This window comes from Camellia sinensis, chromosome 1 (assembly GCF_055761805.1).
Source record: "Camellia sinensis isolate YWXY chromosome 1, ASM5576180v1, whole genome shotgun sequence".
NCBI classification, from domain to species: Eukaryota; Viridiplantae; Streptophyta; class Magnoliopsida; order Ericales; family Theaceae; genus Camellia; species Camellia sinensis.
Window position 1 is genome coordinate 145,501,816 of NC_138961.1, and position 18,646 is coordinate 145,520,461.

Consider the following 18,646-nt stretch of genomic DNA (forward strand, 5'->3'; position numbering starts at 1 on the left):
TTTGACATGTTATTGCTTGTGATAATGACGAAGCAACTTTTCTTCCCAAATAAGAGCAACCTTGTGGCTATGTTGCGTATGAACACACAAATATAGGGCATAGCCAAAGGAAAGCGTCAGAAACAAAAATTTTAAAGGTTCATTGACACAATGATATTCAATAAGAAAATGGATGACACTTTAATTATTAGGTAATTTGAATGACAAATGTGTGTAGTATATCAATAAAGTAGCTTAATAAGCTTATTCATTAATATTTTATAAGTATCAGAAAATTTCACTAAGGCACTACAGCCACCAGCCCCTTCCCACTGCCGACGCCATTGCACTGCCCCCTCCTCCCATCCCACTGACACCACCGAGAGAGAGAGAGAGAGAGAGAGAGAGAATGGGGGGAGAGAGAGATCGCAAAAGGGATGGGGGCCACGAGGGTAGGGCATCGTGGCGGTGCAGGATCGTGATGGTGGGCGTCGTAGTGATGGTGTCGGCGGGGGCTAAAGAAGGGTTGGGGGTGGCATTAGGGACTGAGGAGGGGTTGGGGGTGGCATGGAGGGTGGGGAGGGGTTGCTGAAGGTGGTGGCGGTGATGGCTGGTGGCTGGGGTAGAGAGGAGATTAGGTTTAGGGTTTGGATGATAGGGATTGTCAGAATATATTGTGAATTTGTGTGAGAATATATTGTGAATCTTACAAATTAGGCATGATTGTGGTTGTACATATTAGAGTCCTATTAGAGGAGTGATTGTAGAGTCCTATTAGAGGCATGATTGTATTTCCATTTTGGTTTAGGAGTTAGGGCTATATAATCTAAGGTCTGGTTGTAATCAGATATACAATTGAACATACAAAAATACAGAAAGCTTACATGGTATCAGAGCCACGTCCGAAACCCTAGGTCTGGCCTTGATCATTTGAAGTTCTTCGTTCCTGCTTGCGGGGTCTTTCTGGGTCGATCGAAGCCAGCCCTCTCTGGGTCGTGATAGTCGCGATAGCCCTCTCCGAAGCCACGAAGGTCTTGCTAGGTCGTGACAATCTTCTCTGAAGTCGCGGCAGCCCTCTCTGTCTTTGCCGAAATCGCGATTGCCTTCTCTTGCTGGGTCTGAAGTTGCGAGTCTGGTCTGGGCTTGAGGGATCTCTCTCACTCTCTCGCGACCTCTACGTTAGCTTTCTCTCTCTGGTCTTCTCTCTCGGTTTTGCTCTCTCTATCTTCGGTTTTGTTCTCTGTTCTGATTTCAGTCCACCTTGACCTCTCTATCTCAACTTTGGATTATTACAAGTTGACCCCTCAACTTTATTGGATTTTATCACTGTGCCCCATTAGTTTTTTTTTTTTTCTTTTATTTCTAGTTCATTACAATGTCAAAAGATAAAATCCAAGCTATTAAATGCAAGCTTACAAGTGACAACTATCCTTATTGGTCTAGTGTTATGAAAAAGTTTCTTCTCAGTTGAAAAAAATGGGAATATGTTTATGGTTCTGTTCCTTGTTCATTGGATCCCAAACAAGAAGACTATCTAAGTTCCTGTGACACTTGAGATTGTGATAATGCTCAAGTTTTGACCTGGTTCCATAACTCTGTGGATGGCCGTATCGAGATGATATTCTCTAAATATAGCATTGCCAAAGAGGTGTGGGATTACTTACAAAGTGTTTATCAGCAGTCCAACTTTGCCAAACGGTATGAGTTGGAAACAGCTATTCAGGGAGCTCGTTAGCGGGATCTGTCTATTCAAGACTTCTACGTTGAGATGACAAGCTTCTGGTATCAGCTGGCTCTCATGGAACCATCTACCCTCAAGACACTCTTATGTTGAGTTTCAGGAGCAAGGTCGTTTAGTGCAATTCTTAACGGCTCTCTCCCCTCAGCATGAGGCTATCCATGCTGGCATCCTTCATCGGTTTCCTCTCCCCTCTGTGGATGCTATTGTTTGTGAGCTCCTCTCCGATGAAACCCGTCTTAAGACAGCCAGTCAGACTCTATCTCTATCTGTCTTCTTAGCTCCTACTCTGTCTCCTCTACTACCGAACCCCTCACCTCATCAGCTTCAGGCCAATGCAAAGCCCAAGAAGGGGCCACTAGCCTCTGATGAGTGTGCTTTTTACCATCAAAAGGGCCATTAGAAGTACAACTGTCCCAAGAAGGGCCGTCAGTCTGCTCAGCCGCCTCAGCCACAGTCTCGAGGTCCTGCTCCGAGTACTTTTTGCCCTCTTACTGCTTATACTGCCTCTGCCCCAACTTCTGATCCTGACTCGAATTCCTTGAGTACTCAAATTGCTCAGCTTCAGCATCTGTGGTCCACCTTTTAATCATTTTCATCTGCCTCTGCTCTCACCTCTCCTCATTCAGGTTTGTTTGGGTCCTCTTCAGGTATTCCTTCCTCTGTCTGGTTTTTTGATTCTGGTGCCTCTCATCATATGACTCCTCACCTTTCCTTACTCCAAAACTGTATCCCCCCTTTCTTTCCTATTACTATCAATACTGCTAATGGGTCTGGTATGTCTGTCCTATCTGTTGGGTCTGTTTTATCCTCTGCTATGTCTGCTGTTACTATTCCCTCTGTTCTTTATATTCCTCAATTGTCTGTTAGCTTGTTTCTATTAATCCGCTTGATGCTTCTGGTTTTAATGTTACATTTTCTTCTTCTATCTGTTGTGTACAGGATCGGGTATCCAAGAAGCAGATTGGGACCGGCCGTAGAGTTGGAGATCTCTATGTGGTGGAAAGCCTGCATCTTCCTCAATCTACCTCCCCCGTTGCACTTTTATCTTTTCAGTTAGATTCTCAGTCGAGTCAGTTTTATTTATGACATTCTTGCTTAGGTCGTTTGTCTGTTGACCGCTTGCGGTCTTTAGCTCAGTCAGGATTGTTACGTAAAGTTTCTCCTAGTCAAATTAATGAGTGTCGAGAGTGTAAACTTGCTAAAATGACAGATTTACCCTTTAATAACAGTACTTCTATTTCTGTTTCCTCTTTTTCTCTTGTACATACTGATGTCTGGGGACCTCCTCCTGTTCTCACTAAAGAGGGTTCTGTGTATTATGTGTCCTTTGTTAATGATTATACTCGCTATACCTGGGTTTATCTTATGGCTCATAAATCTGACTTCTACCAGATATATCGTACCTTTCAATCTATGATCACTACATAGTTTGGCGCCACAATTAAAATACTCCAGTCTGACTTGGGTGGGGAATACTTTAAAACTGAATTTTGTAAGTATTTGGCCATATTGGGCACCATTCACCAAACCTCCTATACTGATACACCTACCCAAAATGGTCGTGCTGAACGTAAACACCGTCATCTCCTTGAGACAGCTCGATCTCTTCTTCTCCCTGCCTTTGTTCCGATACCATTCTAGGGTGAGACAATTCTTACCGCCGCTTTCCTCCTTAATCGCATGTCGACTCCCTTACTCTCGGGTCGATCCCCTTATGAGGCTCTGTATTCCCAACCTCCTAATTATTCCCTCCGTGTCTTTGGGTCTGCTTGTTTTGTCTGGCTTTTTGATTCTGGTGCCTCTCATCATGACTCTTCACCTTTCTTTACTCCAAAACTGTATCCCCCCTCCTTTTCCTATTACTATCAATACTGCTAATGAGTCTGGTATGTTTGTCCTATCTATTGGGTCTGTTTTACCCTCTGCTATGTCTGCTGTTACTATTCTCTCTGTTCTTTATGTTCATCAACTATCTGTTAGCTTGCTTTCTATCAGTCAGCTTAATGCTTCTGGTTTTGATGTTATCTTTTCTTCTTCTATCTGTTGTGTGCAGGATCGGGTATCCAAAAAGCAGATTGGGACCGACCATAGAGTTGGAGATCTCTATGTGGTGGAAAGCCTGCATCTTCCTCAATCTACCTCCCCCGTTGCACTTTTATCTTTTCAGTTAGATTCTCAGTTGAGTCAGTTTTATTTATGGCATTCTCGCTTAGGTCGTTTGTCTGTTGACCGCTTGCGGTCTTTAACTCAGTCAGGATTGTTACGTAAAGTTTCTCCTAGTCAAATTAATGAGTGTCGAGGGTGTAAACTTACTAAAATGACAGCTTTATCCTTTAAAAACAATACTTCTATTTCTGCTTCCCCTTTTTGTCTTGTACATACTGATGTCTGGGGACCTTCACATGTTCTCACTAAAGAGGGTTCTGTGTATTATGTGTCCTTTGTTAATGATTGTACCCGCTATACCTGGGTTTATCTTATGGCTCATAAATCTGACTTCTACTAGATATACGTACCTTTTAGTCTATGATCACTACACAGTTTGGGGCCACAATTAAAATACTCCGGTCTGACTTGGGTGGAGAATACTTTAAAATTGAATTCTATGAGTATTTGGCCAAATTGGACACCATTCACCAAACCTCCTGTACTGAGACACCTGCCCAAAATGGTCGTGCTAAGCGTAAACACCATCATCTCCTTGAGACAACTCGATCTCTTCTTCTCCCTGCCTCTGTTCTGACACCATTTTGGGGTGAGGCAGTTCTTACCGCCGCTTTTCTCCTTAATCGCATGTCGACTCCCTTAGTCTCTGGTCGATCCCCTTATGAGGCTCTGTATTCCCAACCTCCCAGTTATTCCCTCCGCATCTTTAGGTCTACTTGTTTTGTCCTCCTTCCTTGTAAAGATAGGACCAAACTCAGCACTCGGTTTATCTTGTGTGTCTTTTTGGGTTACAGTCTTACTCAGAAAGGCTCCGTTGTTACGATCCTGTCTCTCGTCGCCTTTATGTCCCCCGTAATGTTGCCTTTCTCGAACGTCTGTCTTATTTTCAGCTTCCCCCTCTCACTGCTCTAGTTTCCAAAGAGGATTTTTTTCACATTGACCCATTTCCTTCTGAGGGCTCGTCTGATGAATACATCTCCACTGTTCCTCCTGAGCTTGTTCCATCTTCTCCTCTTACTTCACCTCTAGTTGCTTCTCCTTCTTTGGCTTCTTCTCCTCCTCCGTTATTAGTTTATTCTCGTCGCAAGGCTCCTCCTCCACCGGTTGTCTCTACCCCAGCTACTGCTCCTCCTGCTTCTGATGACACCGATCCTACTGAACACCGATATCCTACTCGAGCGCGTTATCCTCTAAACAGGTTGGGTTGGTCTAATACATGTTTTTCTACTTCCTATCGTACTTTTTTGTCTACTATTCATTCTTTTTCAGAACCTTAGTCTTATAAGGAGGCATGTCAGGATCCTCATTAGGTTCAAGCTATGGAGGATGAGTTGCCTACTCTACAGAAAACTAGTACTTGGGAGCGGGTTCTTTTGCCTGCTGGTAAGAACTTGGTTGGTTGCAAATGGGTCTACAAAGTCAAGACTCATTCTGATAGGTCTCTTGAGCGTCACAAAGCTCGTCTGGTTGCCAAAGGTTTCTCTCAGGACTATGATATTGATTATGAGGAGACATTTGCTCCTATTACCAAAATGACTACTGTCCGTACTTTGATCTGCTATTCGATCTTGGCCTCTTTATCTGATGGATGTTAAGAATGCTTTTCTTAATGGCCATCTCACTAAGGAGGTTTACATGCGTCCTCTCCCTGGCCTTCACCATTCCTCTGGCCAGGTTTGTCGTCTTTGGCGTGCTCTATATGGTCTGAAGTAATCTCTTCGTGTTTGGTATAATCGCTTTCAGACTGCTGTTACCGAGCTTGGATTTCATCCTTCTGCTTCCGACTCTGCTTTATTTCTGAGACATACATCGGCTGGTTTTGTTGCTCTCTTACTCTATGTAGATGATATGATCATCACTGGCTCTAACTCTTCTGCTATCTCTGAGGTCAAGCAGCATCTTTTCTGCACCTTCGAAATGAAAGATCTGGGTCCATTGCGGTGTTTTCTTGGTATTGAGGTTGCTTCTTCTCCAAAGGGTATTTTCTGTTTCAGGCTAAGTATGCTAATGTAGTCATTTACCGTGCTGGTCTTATTGATACTAAGGTTTCTGATACAGCTATTGAGCTTAATGTGAAGCTTAACTCTACTGATGGTGTCCTTCTAGATGATCCCACTTTATATCGTGAGCTTGTGTGTTATTTAATTTATCTGACTGTCACTCGCCCTGATCTTCCTTATGTTATTCATGTGGTTAGTCAGTTTGTTTCTGCTCCTCGCACTATCCATTGGGTTGCTTTGGTTTGCATTCTTCGCTATCTCAGGAATACCATCTTTCAGGGCTTACTGTTGTCCTCTACTTCCTCTTTGGACTTGGTGGCCGATGCTGATTCTGATTGGGCTGGTGATGTTACTGAGCACAAGTCTACGTCTGGTTTCTGTATATTTCTTGGTGATTCCTTGATCTCTTGGAAAAGCAAGAAACAATCAGTCGTTGCTCGTTCTACTGTTGAAGTTAAGTATCGTGCTATGGCTCATGCCACTGCTGAAATTGTTTGGCTTCGTTGTCTTTGATTTGGGTGTCTCTTAGTCTTCTCCGACCTTTCTCTATTGTGACAACCGCAGTGCTGTTCGGATTGCCCACAATACTGTCCTCCATGAGCGGGCGAAGCATATTGAGATTGATTGTCACTTTGTTCGCCAGCATCTGCAATCAGCCTCTATCTCGCATCCTTTCATCTCTTCGGCTTTGCAACCTGCGGACTTCTTCACAAAGACTCAAACTACCGCTCGGTTTCAGTTTCTTCTTAGCAAACTCTCAGTGTTTTCTGCTAAAACACCTTAAGTTTGAGCGGGGGTGTGAGAATATATTGTGAATTTGTGTGAGAATATATTGCGAATCTTACAAATTAGGCATGATTGTGGTTGTACATATTAGAGTCCTATTAGAGAAGTGATTGTAGAGTCCTATTAGAGGCGTGATTGTATTTTCCTTTTTGGTTTAGGAGTTAGGGCTATATAATCTAAGGTCTGGTTATAATCAGATATACAATTGAATATACAAAAATACAGAAAGCTTACAGGGATAAGGGTAGAAATGGCATTTTATAATAGGTTAAGCTGTAATAAAAAACATTGAAAGGATGGAAGGTCCAAAGAAATTGTGTTAGTGCTATTACCAGCACCCTTATTTAGCATGTGTAAGTCTGGTTATGATCCCAAATTAAGGCAAATCATTGTCTGCTTATTGACATTTTGAATCTTGTCAACAAAAATATTTTAGTACGCAATTGTTAGGGCTTGTGATCACGAATTTTTAGTAATGAATTTCCAAATAATATTGTCCGTCTGACAATGCACTGATTTTTATAAATTTATTGTAATTCATAGACCTTTTTTCACCAAGATTTTTACCAAATTTCATTTCTAAACAGAAAGCATTAGGTAAAAAAGACAGAAATTCCGAATGAATTTCTCATTTAGCATATTCACATCACGAGCAATGACTGCTTAAGTTTTGCTAAGGAGACCTAACTTTAAACAAAAGGGTATTATTAGCATTACGATTTCAGAACGTTCAAAGAAGAAGAACAGAATGCTCAACAGAAAATCCTAATCCACAGTCCACAGAAAATCCCAATGGATTTATTAGAATAAAACTTTAAGTTCTAGTGGGTTCTGTCCTACTGTTTTTAGATAGGTATTTTCTTGACAAAAGTTTCCTTTTGGGTATCTCTACTAATTGTTAGAGCAGATCTGAAGGAGCATACTGATGCTGCTGCCACAACAATTCTCAGTATTATGAAAACAAGATTTCATTAGAGTGAACCATACACAGAAAAGGAAGAAGAAAAAAGAAGTATGAGATGATTGACAAAGGATAAAAAAAAGATTGCATCAGAGTGAACCATACACGGAAAAGGAAAAAAAAAAGAAAAAGTATGAGATGATTAACAAAGGATAAAAGCTTTCTAAACCTAAAAGCTGAATTCCCGTCACACACAATATTCCCTCCTGAAAAGGCGTCTTACCCCCGCATTCGAAGTGGCCATTTCTATATTTTGAACCCATGATGCCCAATTCACAATGGAACATCTTTATGCTACACCAAAGCCCACCCTTAATATATATGCAGAAAAACAATTTACATATATATATATAGAATTCGTTATTAAGAATGGAAGAACTATCAATAGGTATCATACCTTGATAAACGGAGAATCTACAAGAAGATGAGAAGAGATAATCGAAGAGGATTTCAGTGATCCACCATACATCTCCTTTGATGCCCAGCTGGCTATTGCATCATTCATCCGGTACTGTGTTGTTAACTTGGTAGCAAGAACCCCTTGGTGCAAAGCTGCTGCTCTCTCCAGGAGAGAGATTCCCAGACCGCCTTCTAAAGCTTTTCTAGATAGAATTACTGGAGCAAGTTGGCATTCATCACCTGCAAGAATGCACCGCTTTCCCTGAAGTATTGGAATCCAGCAAGAAGGTTCAATTGCTTGCCCCGCTTCATCTATAACAACTAGATCGAAGGAATCTAGTCGTCGGATTAGAGGATCAGCAGCTCCAGTATTAGTGGCAAGAACAACTTGAGCACTAGACAATATTTCCTTCACAGTCTCCTTCTCCTTCTTCTTCAATGTCTTTCCAAGTTGTTTTAGAAGTTGGCGGATGCCAGCAGCTAAAGAGTCATCTTTTAAACAATATCTCAGGTCCTTTCTCAAATCTGATTTTTTTCTTTCAAACTCTGTTCGAAAATTTGCAAGCTTAGCATTTACAATCTCAATCAAAGATTTTGAAGCCACTGCAGGAGATATTCGTGCTGGATTTCCCACACGGACGATGTCTACCCCAATATTAGAAAGTTTTTCAACCATGTTGTCCACAGCCGCATTTGTAGGAGCAGTTAAGAGCACCCTCTCTCCTTGTCTAACAGCAAGTAAGATCAGTTCCTTAAGCAAACCTGTCTTTCCAGTACCAGGAGGCCCTTGTATTATCAATATGGGCCGCTTCTGGTTCAAACCTAAGGCAATTGCTCTGCGCTGTGAGTCATCGTAATTTTCTCCATCTAATAATCCATCCAATTGTGCTTCAGACCAATCTGCCAAATGATTCTCCTCCAGCCATGCAACATCTTCTTTGTCTCCAAAGAGTGTAGCCACAACAGCAATTGATGGATTTTTCTTCTGCAAACCTTTCTTCTGAAGCACCATCAGTGCTTCACAATTACGCTGCAAAAGAAAATAAGCACTAGCTTGTAGATATCCATTATTAAGTGATCAAAACGAATTTCAGATCATGGTCAAGTAATGTTTTGATAATATTAAAATGAACACTTGAAATAGCAAAATTCTCTAAGCAATTGTGGGTGACAGTTTTGCTTAGCATCTTGCAATTTTGTAGATAATGGTTTTCCTAAATGAATTTGTACACAATGGAAATGTCCCCAGATACTCAGCAAAAAAAATTTGAGGAATGAAAGGTCACTCTGAACTAATAAAGCTAATATAATACCATGAACAGTTAATTGCAGTGGGCTAAAGAATTGGAATAGTCAGTTGACAACAATATCAAGATATTTCTCTAGGACATTCATGTAAATCCTGTTAACAAACAAAATATGGGAGACAGTTGTGATGTTGTATTAACATCAAAAAATAATTACAACCCTAATTAGCCTAACAACTAATGATGCAAACTCGGACAATAATTGAAAGTGAGTGGATGCAGAAGGCAAATCAATGGATTCATCTAAAGATGCTGGTGAAAAAAATGACAATAAATCTCTATATGCTTCGCATGCTCATGCAAAATGTTATTGTAGGTAGTTTTGACAATCCATGGACAAAATCATTCGAGTTGTAATCTCATGTTTTAGGGCTTAAAAATTGCGTTTCAGAGGCTATTTTTACCTATGGAGGCTTTGCAGCGAAGGTACAACATCAGAGCATCAAACAGAGCAATGCAGAGTTGTGTATTGAGCAATTGTACCTAGGCCAATCGAGCAGCCATGTTGCTTGATGGTGTATTTTTAAGTGTTCTGTATGATTTTTTAGTTTCAGTTGCAATGAAGTTTGGTCACCCAAGGATTATCCCATCTATAAATACGAACACCTGTGGGAGACTTTTAGATGCTTAGAGAGATCTTTTGAAGAGGAGTTACTCTACAGAGCTAAATGATGATTATTACTCTCTAAGTTTTTCACAACATTATTTCATGAATTTGTGAGAGTCATGGACGATTCTAAGGCTTTGGTGAGTGAATCATGTTCAATTCGTGATAGATTCTAGAGGTATTTGGACTCGACACTCAATCATTCATTGAAAACAAAATCATGGAGTCAATCGGTACACTCGCAAGTCTGTGGATTTGTATTTTTGTCCTTTCTACAGCAGATTGATTGGTTCGACTAGATCCAATTGTTTTTTTACTAATGGGGTTCCCACATTAAAAAAAAAATGGCAGATCTCTTTGTGCAGCCTTGATTTGTTTTTTATGCTTGCAATTTAATTGGTGTAATTAAATTAATCAAAGAGATTCGCAAATTGTGGTACACTTGCAAGTTTGTGGCTACAGCAGATTGATTGGTTGGACTAGATCCAGTTGTTTTTTTACTATTGGGGTTCCCACATTAAAAACAAATAAATAAATAAAATAGTGAATCTCTTTGTGCAGCCTTGATTTGTTTTTTATGCTTGCAATTTAATTGGTGTGATGAAATTAATCAAATCTAATCAACCACCAAATCGACATATCCATAACTACAACAAAAATATTTAATTAAAATAGAGTTGTGAGGCCTAGCATGAACCATAACACAATATTCAACCTAATAGTGGAACGAGCAAACAGATCAGTTCTTTTTCTTCTTTTTTTTTCTACAAGAAAAGAGAATCACTAAGAGAAATACAAAAGCTGGTTGTGGACTTATGATTAGAAATATCGCCAACCCAATTAGCTTGGGCAAAAGGTTGTAGAATCAAAGAGGATGTAGATGATAACAATAAGCTCTGTAATATAGTACCTTAGACATAGTGTAAAATGCATAACAAAGCCACCTAATAAATAGAATGAGGTAAAAAACAAACTGACTAACTATATGAACAATATCAACACAGGCCACAATTAGATAACTAAATATCCAACCAACTTACAATACAAGGCAAAATCTTCAAGGGGAACACCATAAAAATAAATGTATATATATAATTTAAAATGGCATGTAACTCATTAGGAGCAGAGCATGAACAACCTTGTCATTTGAGAGTCTGGCACAATGAATGATCTCACTAGCATATACATAGAACACGACAAAAGGATAACACTAAAGAGTATAAGACACCCTAATAAACCAAAAAATAATGCAGACAATTCATATTTTTCATTTCGAATTCCCGAAAAAGATAGAACTCGGTGATAACATTATCCACATATAATAAAAAAATGACTATCATAGAGCAGAATCATGACCACTAAGATGAAACAGTCAACTAAAAATATTGATAACATGCTCTTGGTACATGGTATGAACATTTTTGGAATGAACAAAGATAAATTAGCTACAGGAGTAAATGTCTCCTTGTAATCAATCCTATACTCCTATGAGAAACCCTTTGAAATTAATTTGCCTTTATAATACTCGAGAGAATCATCAAAGTGGGTATTAACTTGGTAAACCTACTTACAACCTGCTTACAACCAATAAGAATTTTAGGAACAGAACCAATTAGTTTTCTTAAGAAAAATCAACTCATCTTGCATTGTACTAACCCAAATGGGATCAATATATGCTTCTTTATAAGATTGATCAGAGTAAGCACGGAGATAAGGAAAAAGGCGTGATAAGAAGAAGAATATCAAGTATTAAAGAAAACGTGTCTTACAAAGGAGTACGAGTACGCAGAGAAACCAAGTCTTACTAAGAAAATCAAGATGAACAATGTCCAAATAATGAATATGAGGAGAATCTAAGTTGTGGCATACATGCTAAGGAGGTGGAACCTTCCTGCGAGAATAAATCAAACAAAAGAAAGTGATACTTGAAGGCCCTGCTTAGTGTAGCTCATTGAGCTGTTTATAGTTTTTTTTTTTAATTTTGGAAATATGTGTTAGTGTTTGAGTTTAAGAGGGAAAAAAAGTAACTATATATTCAATTGTGTGACTAATACAAAAGAATTAAACCAGTATTTATAGCCTAGGCTAACCCTAAAACAGAAAAAGAAATATTTATAGCCTAGGCTAACCCTTGTTTGGGACCTTGACTTCTTGGCTAAAAACGTCAAAAAGCTATTAAAAAAAATAATATTTACAATATTCTCACAATCTCCAGAATATCTACGACATCTAGAGAATGTCTACAATATCCACACGATATCTCCAGAATATCTACAGAATATACATAATATCTAGAGAATATCTACAATATTCTCACACCCTGCTCAAACTCACGGTGTTTTGCCAGAAAACATCGAGAGTTTGTCTAGAAGGAATAGAAACCACAAGAGTTTTCGTGAAGAAATCAACAAGCAGTAGAATTGAAGTGATAAAGGGAAGAGAAATAGATCTAGATTGAAGATGCTGACGGACAAAGTGACAATTAAGCTCAATCTGCTTTGTCCTCTCATGAAAGACAGCGTTATGAGCAATCCAGATGTCGTTTTTGTTGTCACAGTAGAGCTAGGTAGGAGAACACTAATACACTCCCAAATTAGACAAAAGCCAATGAAGCTATACAACCTCAACAATAGCATAAGTCATTGCACGGTACTCAGCCTTAGCAATAGAATGGGTAACAATAGTTTGTTTCTTGCTTTTTCAAGAAATGAGGGAATTGCTAAAAAAAATACAAAAGCCAAAAGTGAACTTACAATCAGTGACATCACCAACCCAATCATAATCAGCATAGGCCCGAAGCTCTAATGAAGTGATGAAGGATAACAATAAGCCTTGGAGGATAGTACCCGAGAGATAGCGCAAAATCCGAACTAAAGCAACCTTGTGCGTGGATCAAGGAGTAAAAACAAATTGACTAACCACATGTATAGCATAGGCAAGATCAGAGTGAGCCACAGTCAGATAGACTAAGCAACCCACAAGTTTCCAACATAGAATGGGATCATCCAGAGAAACACTATGAGTAGCGTTGAGCTTCACATTAAGCTCAATCGGGGTATTAGAAGTTTTAGTATCAAAGAACCAGGCTCAGTGGATAACCTCATTAGCGTACTTGGCTTGAGAGAGAAAATACCCCATAGGAGAAGAGGCAACCTCAATACTAAAAAAATATCGCAAATGACTCACATTCTTCATCTCGAACGTGCTGAACAAATGTTGCTTGACCTAAGTGATGGCAGAAAGGTCAATGCCAGTAATGATCATGCCATCCACATAAAGCAACAGAGCAACAAAGCTAATAGAGGTGTGAAGGAGAAACGAAGTAGAATCATAGGCACTAAGATGGTACCCAAGTTGAGCAATAGTAGTCTATAATAGTCATACTAGGCACAGGGAGACTGCTTTAAACCATAAAGCACACGGCGAAGACGACACACTTGTCCAGAAGAATGAAATAGACTAGGGGAGTACACATGTAAACCTCCTCTGAAAGATGGCTATTAAGAAAGGCATTCTAAATGTCCATCTGATAGAGAGGCCAGTGGCAGACAACAGCCACGAAGGTCAAGATATGAACAGTGGTCATCTTGTCTACAAGGGCAAAGGCTTCCCCATAATCAAGGGCATACTCTTGATAGAAACCTTTAGCCACTAAGCGAGCTTTGTAACACTCCAGAGATCCATCTAAATGAGTCTTGACTTTGGACACCCACTTACAACAAATCAGATCTTTCCCTAGAAGGCAAAGGCACTAGCTCCCAATTAGAGGTCTTCTTCAAAGCAGACAACTCATCCATGGCTTGGACCCAATTATCTTGACAGGCCACCTTATAAGACTATTGTTTTGAAAAGGAATGAACAGCAAACAAGGTATAGTATGAAGAAGAAAAACATGTGTTAGAAAAACCAAGTCTCACTGCAAGAGAAAGATGACGAAGTGGAACTGACGTTTGGCAAGGTCGGTGTCATTAGAAGCATGAGTATTAGCACTACATGAGAAGGCAACCGATGGAGGAAGAGTTGTCTAACGAGAATAGACTAACAACGGTGCAAGAGATGGAGTAGGAGAGGGAACAAGAGTAGGGGTTGAAAAGGGAAGAGACTCAGGGAAACAGTAGATATGTACTCATCAGAGGGAACCTCAGAAGGAAAGGGATCAATGTGAACCAATTCCTCTTTGGAAACAACAGCAGTGGCAAATAGAAGCTGAAAGTAAGTCAAACATTCAAGAAACATAACCTGGCGGAAGACATAGAGGCAGTGTGAAACTTGGTCATAGTGGCGATATCCTTTTTAGGTAAAACTATAACCCAGAAAGACACACAAGACAGATCAGGCACTAAGTTTGGTTATATCCCAACAAAGGAGAATAACAAAACAAGCAGACCCAAAGCCTCGAAGAAGGGAGTAATTGAAACTCTAGAATGCAGACCCTCATAAAAGTGACCTGAGAGAATAGGAGTAAGCATTCAATTGAGGAGAAAGCATGGTTATCAGAATCCCGATCCGGATTGTAGGATCTTAAAATCCTACAACTCTAGTTGGGCTAAACGATCCAGATTGAACTAGGATCTTAAATTTATTAGGATCTTAAAGTGATTACGATCCTAGTCATAAAATCATGTAGAATCCCAATCCTACCCAAAAAAAAAAATATCTTTCTATTTATTTCTTATATATGTATGTGTGTATATATATTAGAAATTTGAATATAAATTCTTTCTATAAACATCTCTTCTAATTTATGATAACATAAAAGATACATTATATCAAATTAATTATTTTTCTTTAGTGATTTTACAATTATTTAACATACATTATCATTATAGATAATTTATCATTTTATTTTACATTAAAAGTAAAACCTGACGATCCTTGATCCTATGCTACGATCCGGTCCACAAGTCCCTCCCAATGATCCTACCTAGAATTTTGATTTTAACAACCTTGGGAGAAAGGCAGCATAAGAACACCCTCACCCCAAAATGGCGCCGGAACATAGGTAAATAAAATAAGAGAATGCGAAGTATTGAGGAGATAACGGTACCATTCTGGGCAAGTGTATCAGAACAGAAAAATTGGTGAATGGTTCCCATATTGGCCAAATATTCAGAAACTTTTTTTTTTTATTTATTCCCCAACCGCAAGATTTTAATGGTAAATTATGTCGTGATCATAGACTGAAAGAAACAATATATATTGTAGAAATAGGACTTAGTCATGAGATAAACCCAAGTGTAGTAGGTGTAGTCATCAACAAAGGAAACATAGAATGTAGAACCACCTTTGGTGGGAATAGGAAAAGACCCTCAGACATCAGTATGAATTAAAGAAAAAGGTTTAACAAAAACACAAGTAATTTGATTGAATAGTAAGGAAATCATTTTGGCAAGTTTACAACCCTGACACCCGGTGAGTTCACTAGGCGCACCTTTACCCAATTACCCAGACTGAACTAAAGATCATAACCGGTTAGCAAACAAATGACCTAATCGAGAATGTCACAAGCAAAACGGATTTCATGTAGAATTTAACTAAAAAGGCAATTGAGGAGGTAGTCAGAGGAAGATGCAAACTCTCCACCATATAGAGGTCTCCAACTCAACAGCCAGTCCCAATTTGCTACTTAGACATCCGAACCTACACACAACAGACAAAAGAATAAAAGAAAACATCAAAATCAGACGTACCAAGTTGACTAATGAATAACAAACTGACAAAAAACTTAGGAACACAAAAGACAAAGAGAATAGTAACAATTGACATGGCAAAGGGTAAGATAGATCCAATAGATATAACAGACATAGCAGAACTATTGGCAGAATTTACAATAATAGGAAAAAAAGGGGGACACGGTTCTATGGCAAGGATAGATAAGGGGTCATATGATGGGAGGCACAAGAATCAAAGATCCTAACAGAAGGAGAGATGCCTGAGGAGGACCCAATCAAACTTGAATAAACAGAAGTCAAAGCAAACATAAAAGACTATGGTTGGGTAAAAGAGGACATCATCTGCTGAAGTTGAGTGAACTCAGCACTTAAGTCGCTGAAAAGTACTCTGAGCAGGGGATTGGAACTGTGTCAAAGACTCTGAAGAAGACAGTACATACTGACACCCCTGTCTTGGGACAATTGTACTTCCGGTGGCACTTCGGATGGCAAAAAGCACACTCGTCCTATGAGAGCTTGGACTTAGGCATTTCAGTAGTATGACGCAGGGGATTGAATGAAGTTAGCAACAAGAGAAGTGGTGTATGAGCTAAGAAAACAAATGGAGACAGAGCCTAACTGGCAATCTTGGCTCCAATGAGTTTGCAATTGATAGCATACATCTTATCATCCAACATTGTGAGAGCTAAAACAAGAACAAAAGATCGAGAAATGAGTTTGGTGTAGGGTTGAATAGGGCTAGAAAAGGTTTAGTTTAGGGTTGAACAGAGTCGAAGGGGACAGAGAATGGTGTAGTGGTGTTTGGTTGTTGCTGGTGAAGAAGAAAGAATGATGTGACAACAAAGGAAAATTTTTGAAGGTGCTAAAATAGAGACAAATTATGGCTAGAATTTTCAAAAACCTAAAGCTCTGATACCATGAAAGTTTCTGAGGAAAAGAGAAACTATATATTCAATTGTGTGACTAATACAAAAGAATTACATCAATACTTATAGCCTAGGCTAACCCTAAAACAAAAAAAGGAAATAATTCCTAGATATTACACAAAATAATATTTGCACAATATCTCTCCAACACATCTACAGAATATACATAATATTTAGAGAATATATACAATATTCTCACAATCTCTAGAAAATCTATGTTACCTAAAGAATATCTACGCAATTCTCACATAATAATATCACCACAATATCTCCGGAATATCTACAAAATATATATAAGGCAGAAATGGCTTAAATAAGCTAAAAAAGTTTATTATCATAAAGTTGGAGAAGGATTGATTTTAACTTTTTCTTTCTGATTATCATATTTTAGCTGAGAAAACTTCACCAAACAAGTTGAAGAACAAGACTCAGAATAAGCTCTAGTAGAAGAGAAAAACTAGAAACATGAAGGGTAGAGGTAAACTTCTCACAAGACACATTAGCAAGAAAAGAATCAATATATACCAAGAGAAGAACAAAACATGCGAAACCAAAGACACAATAGAAAGTAATTAACAACATAACAATATACAAGAAGAGTGGGCCTACAACTAAGGAAATAGACAACAATAAGAACAACTTCACCTAGAAGCATCAGGAACAAAAGAGAAAAGGAGAAGATACCAAGTTGTTTCAATGATGTGCCTATGTTTTTTCTCAACTTTACTATTTTGTGTTGGAGTATCTGAGCATGAGAACCGATACACTCTTGGCGCCTAAAATGTGCACACTACTAGACGAGCATTACACCCAAGTATAACATGATTATGAGTAGGCTCCACATTGAAAATGACCAATTTCCGAAATTCATTACTCCTTTAAATTTATTTTCTTTTTGACCTTATTGTCTACATCACATTTACTTCATGTAGGGCAATGTTTCACTTTGAGTTAGGGGTCGCCACAGGGCAAGTTTGGGGCGGGTTTGTCATCCCCTACCCCCGCCCCCGTGGACAAACCCCACCCCCGCCCTCGCCCCAACCCCGCTGCGGATGGAATTTTTCAACCCATCCCCGCCCCCGCGAATACCCTCAGATACCTGACCACATTTCAAATAGCCAAAAAAATTGAGAATCATTTAAATCCTTAACACCCTAATAATTTCTTTTGTTTCCATATATATAAACAATGAGACTTTTAGGATTATTATTTATTTATATTTAAACAGAACTACAGACTTTTAGTATTTCTTTCTTATATTTAATTATATTATATATATACATATATTATTTATTTATATATTTTTAATTATATCAGGTCGGGTTTGGATTAAGGGAAGTGATACCCGCCCCCGGCCCCGCCCCTCCCCTCCCCTCCCTATCCCCATTGCAGGTGACCAAAATATAATCCACCCCCGCCCCACATAAGTGTCAGGTCGGATAAAATCCACCCCATTCGGGCAGGTGTGGATGAGCCGCCGTGGATCGAATTAAAATGGACATCCCTACTTTGAGTCAAAGAATATCATCTATTTTTTCAAACACCAACCCATTGTTGGGTACACAATGTTGCTCCCTACAACTATTAGTGAAACTCTCCCTAATACTAATTGGTTTTAGGAGAGATAGTGGAACTCGGTCCAACAAGTAGAGAAGAAACATGTTGTCATGGGTTTGAGTCCCATGAGCATCATCATAAGGGAGGGATTGCTGGGTACACAATCATGCTCCCTATAACCGCTCTAAAAATAGGTCTATGTCCATGATGTCAAATGCCATAAAAAACATTGTTGGGTACACAATCTTGCTCCTTGCAATTGCTCTAAAAATAGGCCAATGTCCACGATGTCGAATGCCACAAGTAAAACCCTCCCTAACTCCAATTGGTTTTATTTATCCCAAAAAAAAATTCCATTGGTTTTAGGAGAAATAGTGTAACTCGGTCTGACAAATCCCAACCTTTGTAGTGATATGGAGTTGAATTATACTAATGCAATCATTCATCTTGTTAGAATTTACCATCACCTACCACACACTTACCATCACCTACCACACACTCACCTACTACACTCACCTACTCCTCACCTACCACCACCTAACCTA

General features: G+C 39.2%; 1 protein-coding gene across 2 annotated transcripts in view; it reads right to left on the bottom strand.

Annotated features, from left to right (window-relative positions):
* LOC114290042 (P-loop containing nucleoside triphosphate hydrolases superfamily protein) overlaps positions 1–18,646 on the bottom strand; it is a 41,388-nt gene that overhangs the window by 14,505 nt on the left and 8,237 nt on the right. For both annotated transcript variants that reach the window (XM_028233919.2, XM_028233918.2), the window contains exon 4: positions 8,031–9,062. In XM_028233919.2, coding sequence (XP_028089720.2) covers positions 8,031–9,062 — 1,032 coding nt within the window. The remainder of the gene's footprint in view (positions 1–8,030; positions 9,063–18,646) is intronic.